The sequence below is a fragment of the Atractosteus spatula genome, chromosome 3 (assembly GCF_055471065.1).
Source record: "Atractosteus spatula isolate fAtrSpa1 chromosome 3, fAtrSpa1.hap1, whole genome shotgun sequence".
In the NCBI taxonomy this organism is placed as follows: Eukaryota; Metazoa; Chordata; class Actinopteri; order Semionotiformes; family Lepisosteidae; genus Atractosteus; species Atractosteus spatula.
The window spans coordinates 54285289-54307657 of NC_142708.1; the positions used below are offsets into that span (position 1 = coordinate 54285289).

At 35.7% G+C, this 22369-nt stretch overlaps 1 protein-coding gene across 1 annotated transcript; it reads right to left on the reverse strand.

Moving 5' to 3' along the window:
- Window positions 1–357: 357 nt before the first annotated feature.
- On the reverse strand, window positions 358–21736 carry mccc2 (methylcrotonyl-CoA carboxylase subunit 2). The gene is made up of 17 exons (XM_088910178.1): window positions 21486–21736; window positions 20218–20284; window positions 19213–19297; window positions 17941–18042; window positions 16810–16937; window positions 15851–15963; window positions 15405–15518; window positions 13209–13273; window positions 11702–11801; window positions 11051–11146; window positions 10207–10279; window positions 9501–9577; window positions 5399–5465; window positions 4912–5068; window positions 3590–3704; window positions 3057–3142; window positions 358–779 (listed from the first exon to the last, which is right to left on the reverse strand). Exons 1-17 carry the CDS (start codon window positions 21624–21626, stop codon window positions 662–664), a joined length of 1704 nt encoding a protein of 567 aa, XP_088766304.1. The 5' UTR covers window positions 21627–21736; the 3' UTR covers window positions 358–661.
- Window positions 21737–22369: the final 633 nt, after the last annotated feature.

Below are 22369 nucleotides of genomic sequence, written 5' to 3' on the forward strand. Positions count from 1 at the left end.
GTACGTCACAATATCTTGATTCATCTTAACCTGCTAATATCACCCATTGTATAACTATCTTGCCCTTTAATTTTAAAACTCTCGAAGATCTCATCTTATAACTGGGTGACTCAGTTACTGTGTACAATATGTACAAGATGTAATGGCGTCATACTCTATTAAAGTCTTCCTTGCAGCTGCTGTGGTGTACACAGTCATCTTCACAGCATAAGGTTTTAGCCTAATTCCTAAAAAAGAACTTCTCTCATAAGTGCCCACATGAAGTTCCTTTACTGTATCAGTTAAAGAATATTGGCTAAAATACTTGGTTTGCGTAATGGACTTGAACACACAGGAAGAGAAAACACTGGAAATGGATTCACCATCCAATTACATGTCACTGTTTTTGTTTATTTAAATCTGAAATGACAAAGTATACAAATAATTATGTAATTAGAAGAAAAACAAAATAAAGATGCTTTAAACATTTTATTATGGGTCAGTCAAAAAGGAACTCTTGCTGATTTTTCCCGATCAAAACCAGGTCAAGGTTTCTTGGAACAAAACGATTCGAAACAGCACACTGGGCTAAGCATACAATTATTTACTGAAACACTGATGTGAACCCTTTGTTAATTGGATGCAGCTTAATTTCCTGCAGTCAATAGACTGTGCTGCCTGATCACATTCGGAAGACTCCGAAGGTCGTCCTCTCCGTGGGAGCATTGAAGGCGGCGCTGAGACTCAGACCCAGCACCAGTCTGGTATCAGCGGGATCAATGATTCCATCATCCCACAGCCTGGAAGAAAGATAAAAAATCATATACTGTAGGAGCAATAACCCCAAGCAGAAAAGGCAAATAAATCGGAACTGTTGTGTTCAAAAGCGGCCTGTACCGAAGGCACCTATGTAAGCATACAATCTGAGACTGTAAGTTTACAACACAAAAAAAGAATACAGAAATCTGTGACCATTAAGTGGTTCTTCACCAATTAAGTGTATGAAATATTATTTCTTAACCAATACCCTTTTGGTCAGTAACAGTTCCACAAAGTTTACTGATTAACACACTTATCTGAGCAAGTGGCAACTCAAATGTTCAAATGCATTATGTTCACTAAAATACGGGGTGCCAGCGCTTCAATCTTACCAACTGTATAATTGTGAATGCCAAAGAAGTACAGTAATGGATGGCAGATTTAAGACAGTATCTGCGAAAGTACTGTATAGATAGATTACAGAAGATCAAACATTGCAGTAGGTCGCTTTTGTTGTGGGGCATCGAAATGTCTCATATAAATTGATGTCATTACACAGGTGTGAACAACATGACAATTTTCAATAAACACTTCTGGTGCTATTAAATGTCAAAAAATACAAAAGCGCTTCAAGTACTCCATACTACAATGGATAAATAACCTGCAACTGGTGACATAAAAGCTTAAACAAATGAGCAGCGATCCTTACTTGGCAAACACTAAAAGTACAGATAAGAAAGCTCAAGCCAGCTTTATCTCGAATGTGATTAGGATATCACTTAAATATTTTCAAGTAAATATAGAATATACTATATCTCCTATATTATTATATAGGTAAGCCTTTATAAAAGTGCTCCCTCAAGAGAAGTGCAAGTACAGCTTCCAAATGGGAGTTTTGAATTACATTCATTAAAAAAGATTTTGTCTAGCAGTGCATTTTAACCGGATCATGAATTGTATTAAAACACTGTTTAACACCGTGACATTTCTGCTTTTCAGTTACTACTATATTAAGCTGGAATGTTACTCACAGCGGTATGCCAACCCAATTAATTTGCAGTGAAATGGACTTCCATTTCTTTAGGTGGTGAACATGATTAATATGGAATTGGTAAAAAGCACTAATGGTCCTTGTTAAAACTTCCTTGTCAAATCCAAATTAGATCTAATTAAATCCCTAGTTACATTTTAATTTGATATAAATATAGCATTTTAATAACAGCCAAATAGCCTTCAAATTTAATTAATTCTATTAAGGATACCTATTAATAGTTAAAAATATTTTTTTTGTGTTGGTTTTATGTAAAACCTGAAAAAGGTCCATTGTTAAAGAGCCCCATCTGTTGCAATAACACATTTCCCCAAACCAGAACTTTCCCCAGTAGAGCCTTATAGAGCTTAAAGAAGAAAAAAGTCACACTCACAGTGATTTTGCTTAACATAATTTATCCAAAATATCACATCCTATTACAGGACATCACTGACTTTGAAAATTCTGTAAGGGCATGGATAGGTCAGCATTCTAGACCGCTTTTGTCTGCCTATTAAAATTGGTCAATTGCACATGTAGTCATGGAAATAACAAAATTGTTTTATGGTATCTCTATTGTCTTTCAAATTTCTAAAAAAATAGTAAAAAAAACATTCAGTGAAATGTTACAGTGATCTGAGAACAGAAAAAAGGAATGACATATTATTTGCTGAGAAAAAGTATTTACCTCTGCATTTTGACAATTCTTCAAAAATCACATGCAGCAGTTGTGTGTCTATTTGGTACAGAACTGCTTTATTCAGGGGTGAAGAAAAATGGTCTTGTACATTTTTATTGTACTGTATAAATATATTTTGAATGCCCAGCTTCTGAGTGAATGAATATGGATATATGCAAAAACAGAGTGTAGGCTGAGCACTACAATTCTGAGAAATTAACACTGGGCAATGTCACTAGATGGACTTGACCAGGATTCAACAACAGGTGGCATACAGCAGGCTAATTACCACTGGGGTTCAGTAGGCTTGAGTCTTTCAGTGTGTCCTCAGCACACTTTTATCCCTGGAATCATACTGAGCTGACAAAGGAATAGAAGCATTCATGACAACATTAGTTTTAAAAGTTCAAACAACTGTTTCTAAAAACAGTGCATTAAGGTCACCAGGTGTAGTTACAATAGCATGGAAACTATTTTGTAGATGGAGTCTAAGGCGATGTTCATACACAACACGTGCACTGACTGTCAACACTGGGTGGTTACCTGCAGTTGACTCCTTGTAGATCTGAATACATCTGTGATTCTGATGGAAGAAAAATGGAACATTACCTGGCACTGGAATAGTATGGACTGCCTTCTTCTTCGAACCGTCTGATTATGGGTTCTTTCAAAGCGGCTTCTTCTTCTGCAGAAAACTGGGAAACCGGGTAGATCAAGTCAAGCTATTTTCTCCTCTAGCAAACTTTTCCACATTAACTGCTACTTTAAAGATGTAAGATCTGCACACTACCAATTTCATGCTTTATGAGATTTGATTTGGTGTGGTATGAGACAATAGAATTAGCTCTAGTAGTTACTAGTGCTTGATAATGGCATGCACATAATTATATATAATATGCACAATATTATATTAGCAGTGTTGCTACAATGTGTTAAAATATTTTAATAATTAGGCACTTATGGCAAAAATGAGACACTGATAAAAACATTTATTTAAGTGTATTTGCTCTAATGATCATACTCCAATCTTTTTCTTAGCAATTTCACTTCTGTATTCTTTTTCTATGTTAAATGTAACCCAAGTTATGTAAATGGGGTCACATTAAGCAGCAGATCTATTTCACCGGTAAATGTGCTCATACCTGCTTCCCCTCTCTGGCTTTCTGGTCCTTTGTGATTGTTGCTAAAACAGTGGCTGCCTGTTCGCCACCCATCACAGATATACGAGCGTTAGGCCACATGTACAGGAATCTTGGGCTGCCAAAGAAAAAAAACATACAAGGAATATAACCACACAGTGGCAGAAAAAATACTCGAAATCAAAACCAAAATTACTCCTGTATTTATCTTCAAAAAATGAAAAGCACCTTTAGACTTTGCTCCAGATTAAGCCTGCTGCACAAGCTACGAATACTAAATAAAATGTGTTATTTCCCAACTGTGCTTTCTCCTGAACAGACAGACTGAAGAGGACTGCAGGATGGAGTAGTGGTCAGAACTGTGGAAGACTGCATCCAAACTAACGTACTGCTGCTGGATCCTGGAAAACGGCACACCACTCACAATGTCTCTAGTGAAATGCCCTGTTTTATAAATATAATCTCTAGGACATCACTATAAAATAAAAAGGGGGAAAAACAGCAAACGCAGAAATATAATCAGAGGCTAATTCCATGCCGTAAATGAAAAAGAAAAAACAAATATGTCTTTTTTAATTTGACCTTTCAGCGTGGAATTAAACTTTGCGTGGTTCTTTGAGCTCACATGCTGATGCAGCATGTCACTCAAACATTAACAGAAAATAAAGGTATAACTATCAAAACAGCATACAATGTTTTATACTATCAGTACTACCTGTATTTCACAACAGGTACCAGAGAAAGCACACTTTATTCTTATCTGTCCAGCTGTATACATAAGTATCAAAATTGATGGGTACAGCTCAACACTAAGCTCCAGCCTGATAAGACACTAGGCTTGAGAAAGAACATTATTTTACAAGTAGTGAGCACAAATATTATTAACTTAGTTTGGATGTTGATATAGCCGTTGGCTGTTATGATTTTGAAAATGGAAGTGTGTCTGTGACCCTTATACAATAGAAGCTCTAAAGGAAGAACTACTGCACAAAGAATAACACTAGACACTGAACTGGACATTTTGGAAAATCCACTGAAACCCAATAAGCTAAGAATTCATTTACAGAGGACATTAATTTCAGTGAAAATATTTGATGACGTATAGCTAATACGTACGTCATTCCCTTAGTAACAAAAAATTCAAATTCTGCAAGAACCACAGGCTGCAGACTCACATTTTTTAAAATTCTGCCTGGCTCAGTCTAGATTACTACAGGGTTATGGATTAAAATACACAAAAAATACTGAAGTGGTGCTAATTTAACAACAAAGAACCCATAAAACCTTCATAGTATTACATGTAAAGGTTATGACCCAGTCCTCACCTGTAGGCCCTGCCACACATGCCATAGTTTCCTGCTCCGTAAGAACCTCCTATAATGACTGTGATTTTGGGGACATTGGCACAGGCCACTGCTGTTACCATCTTGGCACCATCCTTTGCAATTCCACCGGCTTCATACTCTCTCCCAACCATGAACCCTGAAAAAGATGAATGAATCCAGGAGCACTGCTCAAGTTCAGCAGCTACAGCACACTATCTTGTCTTAGAATTACATTTTCAGGACAGTATCAAATGAAAGATAAACCAACAAGGTAATTTAGAGATTCTTTAAAAATTTCAGATTACTCAAATATGTAAGATTACTACATACTGTTCAATATTACAGGTCTCAACGAATGGAGTTTCTGGATAGTGACCTTGACAAGGTCAAACGTGCATACCACTCCAATGACAAATATCCTATTTGGGATCAGTATTAGACAGCTGGGATCTCATCTCTAAATTGTGATATATGCTATTTAACATACCTGTGATATTCTGTAGAAAAATAAGTGGAATATTCCTTTGGCAGCACAACTCAATGAAATGTGTTCCCTGTGATGAAAACAAAACTTGTTAATTAACTCTGTGTGACTAAACTACCTGGTGGTAGATCCAGGGATAACCCAAGAAGTCCAGAGTAAAAATATAGGCCAGACAAAAGAACAGTTCAAAAAGCATCAGTTTACGTAAACTGCTCTTGTGCTAGAAAAAGAAAATATTTAGAAAAGAGAAAGCCATTCCACAAAATAAAGCACAGACTCTCCCAGGAATTACCTACAGTACCAGTACTTCCAAAACAACAGGCCTATGAGCACCCTGGCTGTGTATCAGCACACAGACAAGGATCAAGACTAGACTCACTGCTACACCATGAGCGCCAGGTTCAATGCCCTAAGCTCCACCTTGACCCAGCTCCTCTTGATGGACACAAAAGCCTCCATTTAAACCGGAGGAGAGTCAAGGTCAGTCGAGTCTGAAACCTGACACAAAATGGTGGAACAACAACAGCAGCCCTTCATCGTTGTCTTTACGTTAACTTTTTTAAGAAAGCCTTGCAGTGAGAGGGAAATGACTAGCTGGTAAACGTTTCGGACTTTTAGATTCTCAAACCACTAACAAGTTTTACAGTCTACTTCAGAGGGAATGAAATGTGTAAAGGCACACATTTCTTCTTAGTGATAAACTAAAACATCTTCATCTAAATTAATCACTGGGGGGTTTCAATAATGAATGGTGTCCAATGAAGTTTTCTTTTTACAATGCAATAGACAGGGTTTAGTGGTATTGATATAAATTATTGATATAATCTAATTTTAAAATGACCATCTCTGGAAAAACTAAGTAATAATAATAATAATAATAATAATAATAATAATAATAATAATAATAATTGCTTACACTTATGTAGCACTTTTCTGGACACTCCACTCAAAGTTCTTTAAAGGTAATGGGGACTCTCCTCCACCACCACCAATGTGCTGCCCCACCTGGATGATGCGACAGTAGCCATAGTGCGCCAGAACACCCACCACACATCAGCTATCAGTGGTGAGGAAAACAGTAATGAAGCCAATTCATAGGTGGGGATTATTAGGAGGCCATGATTAGTAAAGGCCAATGGGAAAATTGGCCAAAATGCCGGGGTTACACCCCTACTCTTATCGAGAAACGCCCTGGGATTTTTAATGACCACAGAGACCTCAGTTCTACATAGGAAAAAAAAAAGTAGATTTCAATTTTACAAATTTGGCAGAGTACTCAAAGGAAATGCACACAGTAAGTAACTTATCTGTAAAATCATTAAACAATTAATATAATTGAGTTTTACATGGTTTCTATCTACATTTGAAAGTTAATAAGACAATATGTTTTTTGTAGTACTATTTAATTTATATATACCTCACTTTCCATTTGTAAATACAACTATACAAATTACTTTAAGCTTTGAAAGGTTTATAATCAAATGTTTTTCAGTAAGTGATATTTGATGCAGTTGCACAAATTTTATTAACTCAGTGTCTTTGAAACTGGATGCCTATGTAGCCATTCTATATTTTGTTAGCTTTGTTAAATTTTTGAAAATGGAAGTTTGTCTGTGACTCTTATATAAGCCCTCAAGGATGACCCACACTACAAAGCATATCACAAAATCTGACACTGACATTCCATTAGTCTACCTTGTTTGATAATTAATCAGCTTGAATCAGGCTTAAGTCAACTTCAATCCTCACCAACAAGAAACTGTGCTTGTGAATGAAGAGAAGGTCATCTGTAATAACTCTTATAAGCTGAAAAATGCTTATCAGAGACACCAGAGAAAATGAATACTGCATGCCAAATGTTATGCTATTTTTCTTTCCTTTCTGTACTATCTTTAGAAGCAGGGATTTAAAGGTTTTGCCTAGACTATCCTTCTCTTTACTAAATTATTAAATCTAATTCAAAACATTACTTATTTGATATGTATTTCAATACAAATTTGAACATTAAATTATATGCTTACACAAAATATACAGAACACTTTTGTCAGGCTAAAGAAAAAAGCTAATTTTGTCCAAAGGTAATTTCACGGAAAACCTAAAATTAAATAAAAAAACTATTTATGGAGATATAATAGAACATAATACATTCCACTCAGTTCTCCTATTAATTACAATCCATAGTGTTAAAAAATCCCTGGGTTCTTCACTTACTGCACAAGAAATTGAGAAGATGCTTAGGCGAGGTAGAACAAAATTAAACCAGTGTCATCAAACGACGCGTTCAATATAGCCCTCTAGCTCTAGGGCAGAACAAATTCCCTCTTGTTTTGGCCTTTAAAGACTTCATTTGATCGAGAGGAGCAGTGTTGTTTTTGATATATGAATCATTAAGGTATTTTGTTGATACAAGAGGGCTGTTTTTGTTTTTGTAAAGGAAAATGCAAACACAAATCCACAATTCACTATCCGATTCATTTACCACACAAGCAGAAATATAAGCAAAAGCCTCACAGGATCTTTTTTTTAACATATGTAGTACACTGTTAGTCCTTAATGTTCTGAGTTTCTTTACTAGGAAAAAAAAGCTTATTTTTATTTTCATTTAATAAAGGGTTAGGTTTTCAGATCATCCTGGTAAAGGCACATCCATGACAAACATCAGAAATCTAAACAGAAATAAAAAAACCCATTAAAAGTCCTTCCTGAACCAGTTAAAAATATGTGCAAATGTATTTCAGTACACACTTCGGCATATCTTTGTTTTCTCATGTCTAAGCATTGAAATCTCACTTTATCGGAAACAGAACATCATAAGGAAGGCTTCATATAAGAGGAGGCTGTTCAGCTCACCTAGTAGCTTTTGATCTGATGATCTCAGTACTGATTTAGAACAGTATTACACATTTTGTCTATAGTTACACTGTTATAAAAAAAGGTTATGTACCATTTTTTTAATTTGATGAGACATTGTTATGCTTAATAACAATGCACTGAAGGAGGTCAGACTCCCCTGAAGCTATTAAAACATTTATTTCAGGAAGGGTTTCAGACAATGTTGAAGGAAAAACATTAGACTGTTATAAGATAATGATGTTACTTAAACATTATCATAATAAATCTTTATGACTTAAGAGAAGAGTTTTATTTGCATGGGAGTTTATTTTCCTGAAAACCTCTGTAATTACACTTAATCTTCTTCCCGGATGAAATTTTCATAGCACAGCATTTTTATCTGAAAACTCATAGCATCCTTATAAAGAATGTGTTCCTGAAAACAAAAATGTCAATGCACAGTAGTGACCAAATAAATAACACTTCATGATAATTTTGGAAACGACAATATCGATTGTTATATGCATTGTATAAAACATTGGAAAACATCCTTGTATTTCTCAGCAGAAAAGACCCGTATGTTTAAAAAGAATATGAAATGCATTAACCTTCTATTTTTCTTGATGTAGAACAACAATAATAGTCTTAAACATCAGGAGTTCTCATAGGGTACACTGTGTATTTCAAGACACCTGCAGTCGCCTCTGACTAATCTCTGTGTGAAATTCTGTTAACTACAGCCTTTAGAGTAATGTGTCAGTCAGGTAATCAAGCAGTGTGTTTGTGAAAATTGTCACTTTCACACCCATCATTTTTTCTTCATAATCTACTATGAATAATATCTATCTATTCAATCAGAAAAAAAGACTCATATTTTGTTTGACTGAATAAATATTTTATATTTATATTGAATTATATTTCAAGCATACATTTTAATGAAACAAAAAGACCCTACTGTGCCTCTGCTAGGGCCATTCTGTGGCCTTATGAATCAATAGTAGAAAGTGTACCAGCCAATGGATTTTCCAGCCTTTGCTTTCAAGGCAGCAGTATGTTTTTTTTTTTAAATGATCTTGGAGTTGAGGAGCTTTTAAGAAGGTACCAAGATAAAGCAAATTGGAATCCAATTTTGTTATTTGGAGAATGGAAGACAAGCATCCCCTGAAGTAAAGGGAATCCTGACATTGATAAGCAGGCATAAAAAAAAAGATCCTGAACATATATATTACAATTTTAAATCTGATCTTAAAATGCAAATGATCAAGATACTTACTTTCTTTGCTGACTCTGAAAACAGGACTCCATTGTTCCCAATGATCCCCACAGGATATCCAAAGATTCTGGAGAAACCTGTTTCCACCGATAAAGACAAGGGTTTATTCTTATTTTGATTAAAAAAGACATTTTTCAATGAAGCCTGCAACAATTGTTATCATGAAAATACCCTGGTTACTGGATATGCTCTTTAAAATAATTAGGCAATCACAAATGTGTTGTACAGTTGCTTACGTTTTCTATATCCAAAACACCTTCTTATTTTCCCATTAAAACCACTGCAATCTCTAGAATCATTAAAGTGTCTAAAGCCATCTCTTAAATCACATCACAAAGATATACACTTTCCTACATGGCATGAGCAAATTGTATGATTTATTGCCTGTTTAATATGATTTTAAATTATCTTGAATTAACTGAAAAAGTAAAAAACACAGCTGATACACAATTTTGTATAATTTTTTGTATAAACTTTTTAATATATTTTTTTGTATTTTTGTATAACCTTATTAGCTCTAGTCTTTCCACTGGAAACTATGGGAAGTCTCTAAATCTTTACATTTCATTCAGTGGAAGGTTGCCCACTTGTTTTATAAAAATCAGTACAATGGTTTACTTGAACTAAACTGCAACATGGTCCTAAATAACAAATAAATAAATTACCCGTTCATACAGTTCATCCAGAGATGATTAATCTGCCGTACCTGTGACCAGTGTGTCTCCGTAAAAGGCTTTGAATTCATCAAATTTACTTCCATCAACTATTCGTGCAATAACCTGAAATAAATCCAAATATTTTTGCTTCAAGCTGACAAAAAATGAAAAAAAACCCAAAGGTAAATGAAGAAATAACCACCTTCAAAAACCTACGAATTTAAGATTTAATCTGATGATATTCACCAATAAGAAGAATGAAAAGGCAGTAAATATTTATAAAGAAATAAAACATAAAACAGAGAAAATATGATGTTATAATCCTTTTTCATGTTACTACACACAATCCCATCAACAAATATCATTTTAACGGTACCATTTCCTATGAAGAAAAATCAATCCTTCTGCATTACTGCACAGTTCATTATTTGTAAGTATTTTTCCTTACTAAAGGAAATCCGGTGGACCGATTTGAATCTATTAGAAATGACTGGCATGTTCCTGATTGGAAAAATCACCAAAGTGCATTGTTAGCTGTGCTTGTTTCGTCGAGAGTTTCTATGCCTTCAAAACAACACCTATAGATACAAAGCCCAGCACAGGGGCTGAACTGGGATCTTCCAGTACGAACAGGGCCATGGTATCAGAGGAGACAAGCAGGACAATAAACCCTGAGCCATGAGAATACTCAACTTTAGGGAATTTCCTGGTGTACATCTAAAATGGGCTTGTAAAACTACATTTTATGCAATGTGGAGTTAAAATTACACAAAATATTGGCCGGCTTTCTTGGGGGGGGGGGGGGGGGGAGAAGAAATGATTGGAAACATGTGAGATGACAGGATATCACCGCAGAAATAAACACTAGAGCCATCAAAGAACAGCTGTAAATACCTCTCTAATGTCAAAGGTCCTTTTCAAGTTGTCGCCAACGATGCCGTATAATTCGTCGGAAGAATACAGGGGGTCCTCTGGAGGCTCCACTGTCACCTGTAATATGGAGGTGTCATGGCTGTGAAGGCATGTGTAGCACTCGAGCAGGCAGGCCTTGCAGACACTTTGTATTTGCTTCCCAGAATTAGGATCAGTGATCCATATTAGGAAAGCCAGCTGTTAGATGCTGTCATACATAAACTTCAGCTAATTTAAGAGACATTGCAGAAGAATTCGGACAATGTAATTGAAAACTAGACTGTATGCAGTATACAGTAAATCGTTTAAATTCTGACCTAAAGGAAAAAACAAAACTGTTTTGGATTTTTCATCAAGTACAATCAGGTAGGAATATTTTTTTTCATTATACTGTAGTGCAATAGAAATAATCGTCTCTATTCTGAATGTAATATATTCATAACAAAGCTATCTGGCTGATAAAGCTATCTATCACATGTGTAACACGAGCATTTTGATAGCCTCTTCTGGGCCCAAGCACATTACAAGAAGAATATAGATTACAACCAAACTTGAGTTTGAAAATATACAGCATATGATCCTACAATGAAGGTAACAAACTTTCACTTAAAACCTGTAACACAGATCACTTACTTCAATTTTCTTCCGATAATTCAAACTTCTTACAGCCTTTCGAGCTAAGTGAAGTGCATGATTGTCATCCAAGGCATAGTGGTCTGTGACGCCAGACTTTCTGTGGTGGAACAACAAACAAGCAGCAGAAACGTTCAAAACAGACTAAGAGATCATTCCTCCATGATAATGGTTCTTAAAATATTGACAAACTACTAATGGGAAAGCTTAATGAAATCCTAAAATTAAGCAAAGCAAAAGCAAAGTAAAACTAGAGTAAGAAAGAATCAGTAGAAGCATAACTTTTTTAAAAAATCACTTATACTGTAAATAAATGATGTGTGACAAAAATTCTAAATGATCTTAGGCTGAAAACTGTACACATTTTTAAAACAGATTAAAGACTTTTTGACCAGTTTTGGGAAATCAAATCTTGGAATGGAATTTGTTGTCTGTACGTACAGAACAAAACACCTGGAAACAATTTGTTGTCTGTATGTACTATGTATAAATGCACAGTGGGTGAAGAGTTTCTAATGCATTGCAAAATACAGTGTGAGCCCTAAAAATATAATTTTTTTACTATACATTTTCATATATATATCTAAATCAATATGCATCTGTCAATTTAGGACCAAAACATACTCCCTCTTTTGGAAAGAACCACTTAAGGACAAGCCCATACAATATTATAAAGTAGCCTCATGAGGCACTGCCCAATAATAAAGGTGCAATCATTCACTCTTAACTTACACAACAAGCGCATATTGTTAATTAATTAACTAAGAAGCAATTAATCTACTGTTATTGGCATTCCGATATGGATGTTGGCAGATCCCATAAAAGTTAATCAAGATGGTCAAGACATAAACACATGCTAATGTAAGGATGTTTCATAAGAAATCAGTTGAGAGGCTGTAAAGTCTATTTACATGTATAACAAACTATTACATTATTAAAATCTAGGAATTAATAAAGCATTTATACCAAATGAAATATGTGTTTTGTTACAAATGCTTTTTTTTTGCAATACGTTTTTAGAACTTGGAATTTTCCCTTTATTTATTTTCCATTTCACAGAGAAAAGGATATTCATAAACCTGAGGTACGGTACTGTACATGCAAACTGACTATCGGTGACAAACATTTTATAGGCACTATTCGAAAGTGCAGAAGTTGTAATGGGATCTTGTTTCTGTAGACTAGAACGAAGTCCTTTCAAAATGTGCCAGGAAATCAGATTAATTTAATCGGTAACATGCACATTAAAAGTCACCAGGAAAAAATCCAGTTAAAAAGATATTGACTCCTCAGATAAAACATGCCACTGCACACATTCATTTAATGACAAATGACATCTTCAATAAGGCGCATATAGTTAAACTTACTGTAGACAAAAATCAAGCTGAGCATCAAACAGGATAATAAATGAATTTCTTTCTTTTAGATGTTTGGCAAAAAAGAAAGTAGAAATGTGCCTTAAATCGAGCAAGACTTTTTTTAAAACTGTAAAATAAATATGTTTAACCTGCAGTGGAGGTCCGCACCACCTAAATCTTCAGCTGACACTTCTTCACCAGTTGCAGCTTTCACCTGCAGCACAAAAAAAGAGCTTTAATCTTGGACAAAGACACAGCAGACATTATATAATGCTGATAGAGCATTGAGGAAACCACAGTATCACTCTTCTTACAGGTTGGATGACAGAGCAGTGGATATATAATTTTACTGAACACAAGAGGAAGGGCAAATTTTCCAAAAAGTAAAACAAACACTGATCTGCTTTGTGCCTTTAGTGAAGACAATGCACAGTACAAACTTAATTAATAGGTGGAGACAGAAATCGGAAGATACAGAAAACCAAGAAAATTAGTGTTTGGCAATGGAGAGCTTAACTTCAGTTGCACACTTCAACAGACTGACGTCCACCTTTATCCATAATTAATTCTCTGTAAAGGGCAATAAGTGGGATTCTGAAAATTGAACATACTGTATGTATATGTATTTCATACTGTATGTATATGTCACAGCCCCCTTATGTGAACCCAAAGCATCGCCTGTGAGTCCAGTTGGGCTATTCTTCCCAACCTTAGACCTTTGCAGAGTGGATATAGGCCTTGTAGCCTATAATTACGCAGCCATCAAATAAGCACTTCTGAAACAATGCCTTGCTGACTTCAGACGTGTGTCAAGAGTATTTAAAATGATACTTTTGCTTGCTTGTTAGTACTCACATCCCAGAGTTGTTAACACAGCAATTCTACCTCTGACGTTCTACGAAGCAGGAAAGCAAAAGCATTTGTTTTAAAAAAATCATTCGTTGAAAGGGGTGAAAAGGTCAGAAGACAAGCCTCTAAATCCTTTTAAGAGTGTAAGATTAAAATTTACTGGAATGTAAAAAGCCCAATCGTTAATAATTAAAACATGACTCTTGTTTAAACAACATTTCCATTCTGTCTTGCTCATCTGATTTGTAAAAAAAGCTTACTAATCCAACATTCCAACTGAAATCGGGTAGAATTGATTGGTTAGGTAGCTCTGGCATAATAAAAAAAGGATTAAAAAAAGAACAGTAATGGAACATTAACTGTAGTTTGTGTGCTGTAAAAATATTGAAAATGGACAAGCCTCCATACAGAAAAATGTTAGAAACTTTAAAAATGACTTGTCAACACATTCACGATATGTTTCCAGTATTTTACATTACTACTTACAAAAATTAGTCTAACAAACAACTCTGAAGGCTTTTTAGAGACTGAACACTAAAATGTGCCGTATGCATTCATGGTCTTTCACTTATTTCACAACCCACAGCTTACAAAAGACAAAGTAGGCTTTTCCTAATTAGGATGAGAGATCTGTGTAACATGGAGTACAGGGCAATCAATATTCACAAACTAATGTGGTTTTTGCTACTTGTATCGATCTGTCTTGCAATTAAGGAAAGAAATGCCTCCATGTTTACTGATCAGTCTAGTCTATCAGATCCCATCATGTTAAAATAACTTTCCTTCTACTTTTCTGAGAACTTTTTAATAACTTTTTTTTAAGAATCACAAAGGCATATATTGTATAAAGAGACACTTTATTTAGTTTGACTTGCAATACCCTAAACCCAGACTACAAGTTAGAAGACAAGGACAGTGTGGTCAAATGATCCTCTATAGTATGGTTTGGAATGATTGGAGTGATTCAGTTTTCTGTTAATGCCGAATTTTTACATCCAAGACAAATTTTTAAAATTTGTTTTGCTGCTAGGGCCCTGGGTTCAAAGCCAGTCCTGGAGTAATATCTCTGTGAAGTTTGAATGTTCTCGCTGTGTTCATATGAGTTTTCCTCTGGGTGCTACAGTTTTCTGCCTTCAAGGTCACAAACATACTAGTACTGTAGGTTAATTGGCTTCTGAGAAAACTGGCCCTAGTGTGAGTGTGCACATGTCTGTGTTTGTGTCTGTCTGCCCTGTGATGGACTGGTGTCCTGTCCAGGGTGTACCCTGCATCCTGCAACCATGAACTGGAAGAGGTGAATAGAAAATGGATGGATAGATATGGGCTCCCAGACTGTGATTCCCAAAGCAGTACTCATAATTTACCAAGTGCCACTGTATCTGAGTGGGTTTCAGTCAGTCAGGGTATCGTTGACTTGCTGTGAAACAATTCCAAGTTAGATCAACACAAATTAAAGAAAGTACAGTAATTGAAACCAAAAGCTTGCTTAAACTTACCAGTGGAGGACCTCCCAGAAATATCGTGCCTTGCTTCCTTACTATAATGCTTTCATCAGCCATGGCAGGAACATATGCTCCCCCTGCTGTACAGGATCCCATAACGACAGCTATCTGGAAGCAGGAAAGTGGCAATTGGAAGATTCCTGCTCTGTATTGATTAGGGCAGACAATAAAAGTAACAGTGGGAGCAGAATGGGATAGTACATAAGTATACTATGTGATTCATTTCTATGACCTTCAGTGAAATCATTATGACCAGTATCACACATATATGTATGACCATATATGTTTTGTGTTCACACTGCCTACTGTACCATAAACTGGTTTTACACCCTGTCAGAAATCAGAATACAGATTAACTAGAAAACTCTCAAAAAATCCTGTGGACATAAAATGGAACTTGCACAACCTATATTTTCACTCTGGCCTCAAGACATTTTTACCTGTGCGATTCCTTTACAGGACAGGCGTGCCTGGTTGTAGAAGATGCGTCCGAAGTGATCCCGATCTGGGAATACATCAGCCTGTCTTGGTAAGTTTGCTCCTCCAGAGTCCACTGGGAACCAGAAAAAAAAAGGTGACAATCTTTTGACATTATAGAAAAAGCTTTTTTTTAATTCTGTTTAACAAGGACAAACATTCTTTGCACAGAAAGTAAACAGTCGAATTTTTATTAGTTGCTAAAGAATGAGCATAAATGGATTTTAATTAGGACAACTTAAAATATCCTCCACTGAATTTCAGATGAGGTAACACAGGAGCAGGCTACAGCACTACTTTAAAAGCGCTTTTTACTGTATAGGGCTGTATTCCAGTAGTATCTTCCAGTCAGAACATATAAAACACCAAAAACTAATCTTGATTGTTGCACTTTAATTATTACAACCCAGTATGAAAAAACATGCAGTAAATGCTGCTCATAAGTGTGAAATTCAACAACACATTACATACAAAAAATGTAAAAACAGTCCTTTAACTGTCTTATCGATATACTGTATACTTTATATGTAATTGTGTACAACATGTAGACAGTGTCTGGTCTCCTGCATACAACAAATCTTCACATTTTACTCATACATATATTATACTATGCTGAAAAGAAAAGAAACAATGTTTTGCCTGTGGAGGAACAAGTAAAGGTTTATTCCATGCTGAAAAGAGAAGAAAAGAAACACAATGTTTCGGCTGTGGAGCTTTTTTAAAAATGTGCAGACTCTTTTTTCTTTCAGCTTGTAATAAATCTTTGGCAACCTACACATGCTGATGCAGTTACCTACTTAAACTTTTATATTATACTATCATTCCTAACTTCATAAAGATCATTACTGTGTCACAGTCAGTGATACGCTGAACACCCTATGGACAGGATGGTGATAGACCACAGCCTCAAAGTGACACTTACCTAAATATATACAGGGCAGATGATTTTGCTGGGCTATCTCCTGTGCCCGGAGGTGCTTCTTGACAGTAACTGGGTAGTATGTGCCACCCTTAACTGTTGCATCATTTGCAACTATGATACACTCCACCCTAAAACAAGGAACTTGTTTTGTTATATGTAATATTACTTTATCCTTGCAGATGCCTATTTTGATTTTTTTAGTAATCAAAATGGCGCACACTCACACTATATGACTAACATATTGGGTTTAACTTTGATGATAATACTACATTATTACAGCTGCCCCTCTTTAGTCTTTATGTACATTTTAAGTTATGGACAGGCTGCAAATATTTACACACATAAATCATCTCATTAAAACACCAACTAGTACAAGATTAAAGAGAGAAGAACAGTCTATAACCAAGCACAATTATAAAGTTAGATTAATAGGTAGATTTGGTTAACCAATCAATACATCAATTTTTATTAGTGCACCTTTTAATGGTAAGCATTATCTTAAAGAGGTCTAAAAAGCCATGGTATAGAAAAGGCTGAAATAAACATAAATTAAAATAAGGCTATGTAATGAATTCTCAAGTATTATTAGTATCTCAAAACTCAAACTAAAAAAGCTCAATGATTCAGGAAATTCTCTCACAATGGATCACAACAATTACACTAGACAGTTCACGCTTTTCACTTAAGCATCTGTAATAAATTGTGGCAGACCCATGCACAACATCAGAGCTCTGTTCGAAAACCTCCCAAATTAGTACATTGCCATACTTTTTTCCATTATAAAACAAACCAAAAGCGTGTAAGCTCACATCAGAAAAGGAAATGGAGTTGGATTAAGCAGGTTTTAATTAAAACGTGACTGCATTGCCACAGTTTTTGCACTAGCAAAATGTAACCAAGATCTGAGAAGGAAGGATGTGTGAGATAAGGGTAAAGTATTCAGGAGAATCATTTAACCAGTCACCAAAAATCATTACCATTTATGTTACGTATAGATACATAAAAATCAGAACAGCAGCTACATGGAAAAAATATGGATTACTTTAAACTTCGCTTATACAGGTCTCCCATATAGAAAACTCATCCTGCGAGGATTTGTCTTTAAATGTAAAAGTCTAAAATTGTACGCACCCTGACACTCGGCCAATGCCTGTAATGATGCCACCAGCTGGAACTTCCTCCTTACCGTACAACTGGTATCCTGCAAACTGGGAAAGTTCCAGAAAAGGGGAGCTGGAAGAAAATGTTTTCCTTTCTTCACAATCCGTTTATACATTAGGCATGTCAATTAACGCAAAAAGCACTTTAAAGACATTTGCATCCAGCACATACATGCAAATATTTATCTACGTTATACATATATACACTTGATTGCAAGAATACAATTAAACCGTCCAATGTCAGGCAGTATATAGTTCATGTATGAATCACAAAGCTTATTCTATTATTTTTTGGTAACTGTGGTTATTCCATTATCTTTACTGTAGCAACTACAGACCAGTGTTGCTTTAACGCAGGCTCGTCAGTACAGTGCAATATTGTTTTGTATCGTCAAAACACGCCGACACTGTAGTGATGTCTCTGCTGAAGCACAACCAGGCAACAGTTCCTGCATGTGTTGACTACTTTTTCATCTAAGAGGCTACCAAAAAACACAATGTAGCCAGATTTGCGATACTGATTTCTTTCTGTTTACTTTGGGATTTTTGGTTTCAGAATTAATCATAACACCTGCTACTGTTTAAGGGCTTGTTCTGTGATGTAGCAGGGGAGAAACCATTACTATAGTCAGTCCATCTTATGGAGAGGAGCTCATACTGCTAGTCGGGAAAAGGAACAAAAAAACAACAACCGCATCATAAGAAAATCATTATTATTAGAGTTGTTATATAATCAACAATTCTTTGTGGTTCTCTTTTGCAAGTTCATACAATCCCAGGCTCCCACAATGTATGATTTACCAATTGCAAGTCCAAAACTAGCTCTTTTGCTGAACAAGCACAGTAGCTGTCAAGGGCCATTTCCTACTGAGATCGCTGGGCCTGCAATTTATAAGGACAGGTCCTGTCTAACTACAAAATTATTCCCCAACACTGTAGGGGATACACTCACACGAAAGTAGTCTTTTAAAAAAAATATGACAACAGGACAGGGCAGGAGCAAGCTCCCTTAACATAAAGCCATTCTGCATTTACCAATTCTGTATCTGAATACGTGTAATATGTGTAAACAGAAAAGTCCTGTTCCGTTATTCAGGTATTGGAACGTGTCACCAAAGTTATAAAACATCAGTCCTGATAATGGCACGAGAAAGCTGCAAGTGGTTGAGAAGGAATGGGTAGCTGGGTGCAATGAAGACCCATTTTTCCTCTTGCTCTAAAAGCAGCAGTGACTGATGCTCACCCGGGGTCGAGCAGCCTGTCAATGCGCTCCCTTGGCAGCAGCTTCCCTCTGGACGTGTGCAGCGTTCTTGCCTTCTCTCCACCACCTTTATCAAAGGAAAGAACGGCTGACAAATGTAGGGCTAGAGGCCATGTTAAACAAAGCCCTTAAAATCAGCAACGGGACGTGGGACCATTAAGAATATGGAAACATCTATTAACTGGACACATCTGTGCCTTCCTGATACTTTTAACTCTTGCACTGTTGTCTCTTATACTCATTCGGGAATTACAATAAACATCTGAGTGCCGCTGATTTGCTCACAGCCTCCATCACTGTTGTACTGCACATCTTACTTTGAATTGTTGTGATCACAAATTATTTTAAAAATGTATCATCAACTTGGACCAAACCAGTTTAGTTTGGTGACGTAGCAAAAACATTTAATACTTTGCTCTGTTCCATTAGTGTTATTGCTTGATCAAAGAACTTAGTTAACAAGAGTCTTAGCTAGCAAGACTTATATTTTATAAATCCACTTTGAGTATCCCCTAGAAAATATGCCCCCTCCGGCAAACTTATTATACTTGGCCATACAGAGATGTGTCTGTGAACATTGATCAGCTCCATAGTCAGATATAAACTACAGTTATTGCCTTAAGAATAAATAATTAAAAGGTAAGGGAACAAATTTCTGAACTTCTATAAAGGCTGTAGACTTTAGGAGATAAAGTATTTATTTCAGTATGTGGAGGGAATATTTTTCTGTGTTCTGATAACTAAGGATTACACATATTATTAGTAATTCTAATACAGGATTATAACACTTTCCACTGTAAATACAATTCACATGTTCACTGTGACAGAGTGGGCTAGAACTCAAGAGACCACTTTAACGAACCTTCACGTACAGATCTGACTTAGCCTCAAATTTCAGGACTCTTTTTTTCTTCCGCTTTAATTCTGAGAAACAACCCCACCAAAAGGGGTAAAATGAAAAACCTAAGATACAACAAGAGATCTCACCAAATTTGATTTTTTCTGCTCGCTCCTTCAGTTCCATGACAAGGGCCTGCATTCGTTCATAATTTTCCTAGAAAGGTGCAGAAAGTTGTCACCCATCACAGTAACTTAAAAGCAAAATGGACAGTCCAGCCGCAAGACTGTATGTTACGCTTCCCGCCAATTAATTAACACCGCCAAAGATAACTGTAACAACATGATTGTGGGACTTATCTGAAGGGGCTTTATTCTTGTACTGTCTGAAACTAAAACAGTTATTTACTTACAAATGCAAATGACACACGACTAAATATGGTAACAACTACAGAACCTCGAAAGGAGATTTTCTTGATAGTAAATACAATTTTCCAGCAGTAAATACAATGATATTGAGTAAGCCTTCTTTTGAATAAAGTAAAAAGAAAAAAAAGCTTGGGACAGTCACACTTGGAAACGGAAGTGTAAATCTACAATTTATATTTAATATAAATTGTATATTCATTATCCTTAGACGCACATGAAAGGTCTCACCTCTAGCATGACATATATATGTGATTAATTAAACTAAGAAGTCCCTCATACATTTCTACTTTATTGTCCTAAATAGGTTAAATCAAATACCATCAAACTTATTTTAAAATAAAAATATCTGATTTTATATGATATACAGTAGGTATGTACAGTATGAAGTATACTTGGTAAACTAATCATGTGCATTTGAATACAAATAATTTTGAGAACCATTTTAAGCAGCATACTAGCATTAAAACAGAATACTGCAAAGAAACCCTACTTTGCTGGCCACATAAACTACATCAGGTAAAATATAACCTTGACAGTCCGTACGTACTGTATTTCGTCACTTCCTAGTAATTCTGTTATTTACGTATGCAGTGCAATTGATTTAGAAAAACACAAGAAATCTATAATTTAAATTCACCATTGATGAAAGACATGTTGAATCTTATTTGAAGTGTACGTTTTACAAATAACCTTGTGAAAGTTGCGTACAACTGCGCATCAAACAATGCTAGTAGAAGCTTATTTGTGAGGGTCTGCAGATTATAAAGTTTCTGCAAATGCAACCTGGTCTTGGATTTTTTTTAATGACGTTGATGCAAGAAGTTACTCGTATCCCTTTAATAGCGTGGTTAGACTGTTTAACTCCAAAGACTACAACTTTAAAATGTTATCACACTATAACCATACGAGAAAAAAGAAAGATCGTGTTTGCAATTCTCTTCATCGGTTAAGCTTCTGCACTACAGACCGAGGCTCCGTTCCTGGCCTACCTGAAAGAGTGGCGAGTTTGTATCGGGCTGAGAACCGAGTGTTGCCACTTTATCCCCATGGTAAAGCCTTGTGAAAGCTGCTGTCACCCTCCCCGTACATCTGAGAAGACACAGCGATGGTCGGAGTGTTTGTAACATCATTAGAATTTTGCTCGAATACGTGTACCCTCATAAAACCATGTATGCTTGTCAAGCGTTAGTTTTGCTAAGAGCCCATCTATCGCTCTCCCAAAATCGGCGCTGAAAGCGTTAATCCAGCTCTTCCGAAATCCACTCCCACCACAGCCGCAGCAAATAGGATTTTGCCAGGAGAAACTGCCCACTTTGACAATCGTAACAGGCTATAAGAATTCGTGCACCAACCTAATAATACAATCATGGAATTTCTAGATCTTATTTTATTTTGAGAGTTTAAGTTTTGCACTCTTTCCCACAATCCTCATATCATTGCGATTAGCCATAATATTCTTGAAACAATTCGACAATGACTAATGCCAAGTACAGTACGTACTGGCTACGTAGTTTCATTTGGAGATTTCATCATTTTTTGGCTCTTTGAAAAGATTTGCATCTTATTATTTTTAAACAATAAATGTTTTTATGACATGTAGCTCGTTTTAAGTATTGAAAAGTAGCATCTAGCTAAATTGAGTTCTTTGCGTTTAGATTGTTGTGCTTTACAAAATAATCTGTATACTGTAGCCCGTTGCATTGTACATTTACTGTATGCTTCACAACATCTACTAATACATGACATGTTGCATTACGTAATAAGTTATTACTTTTTTGTATATTTTATGATGTCATCATATGAGTTTTAACTGAAGTTGTATGTGATTATGCAGAATTTGTTGTCAAATATAATAACGCGTGAAAACGTGTTT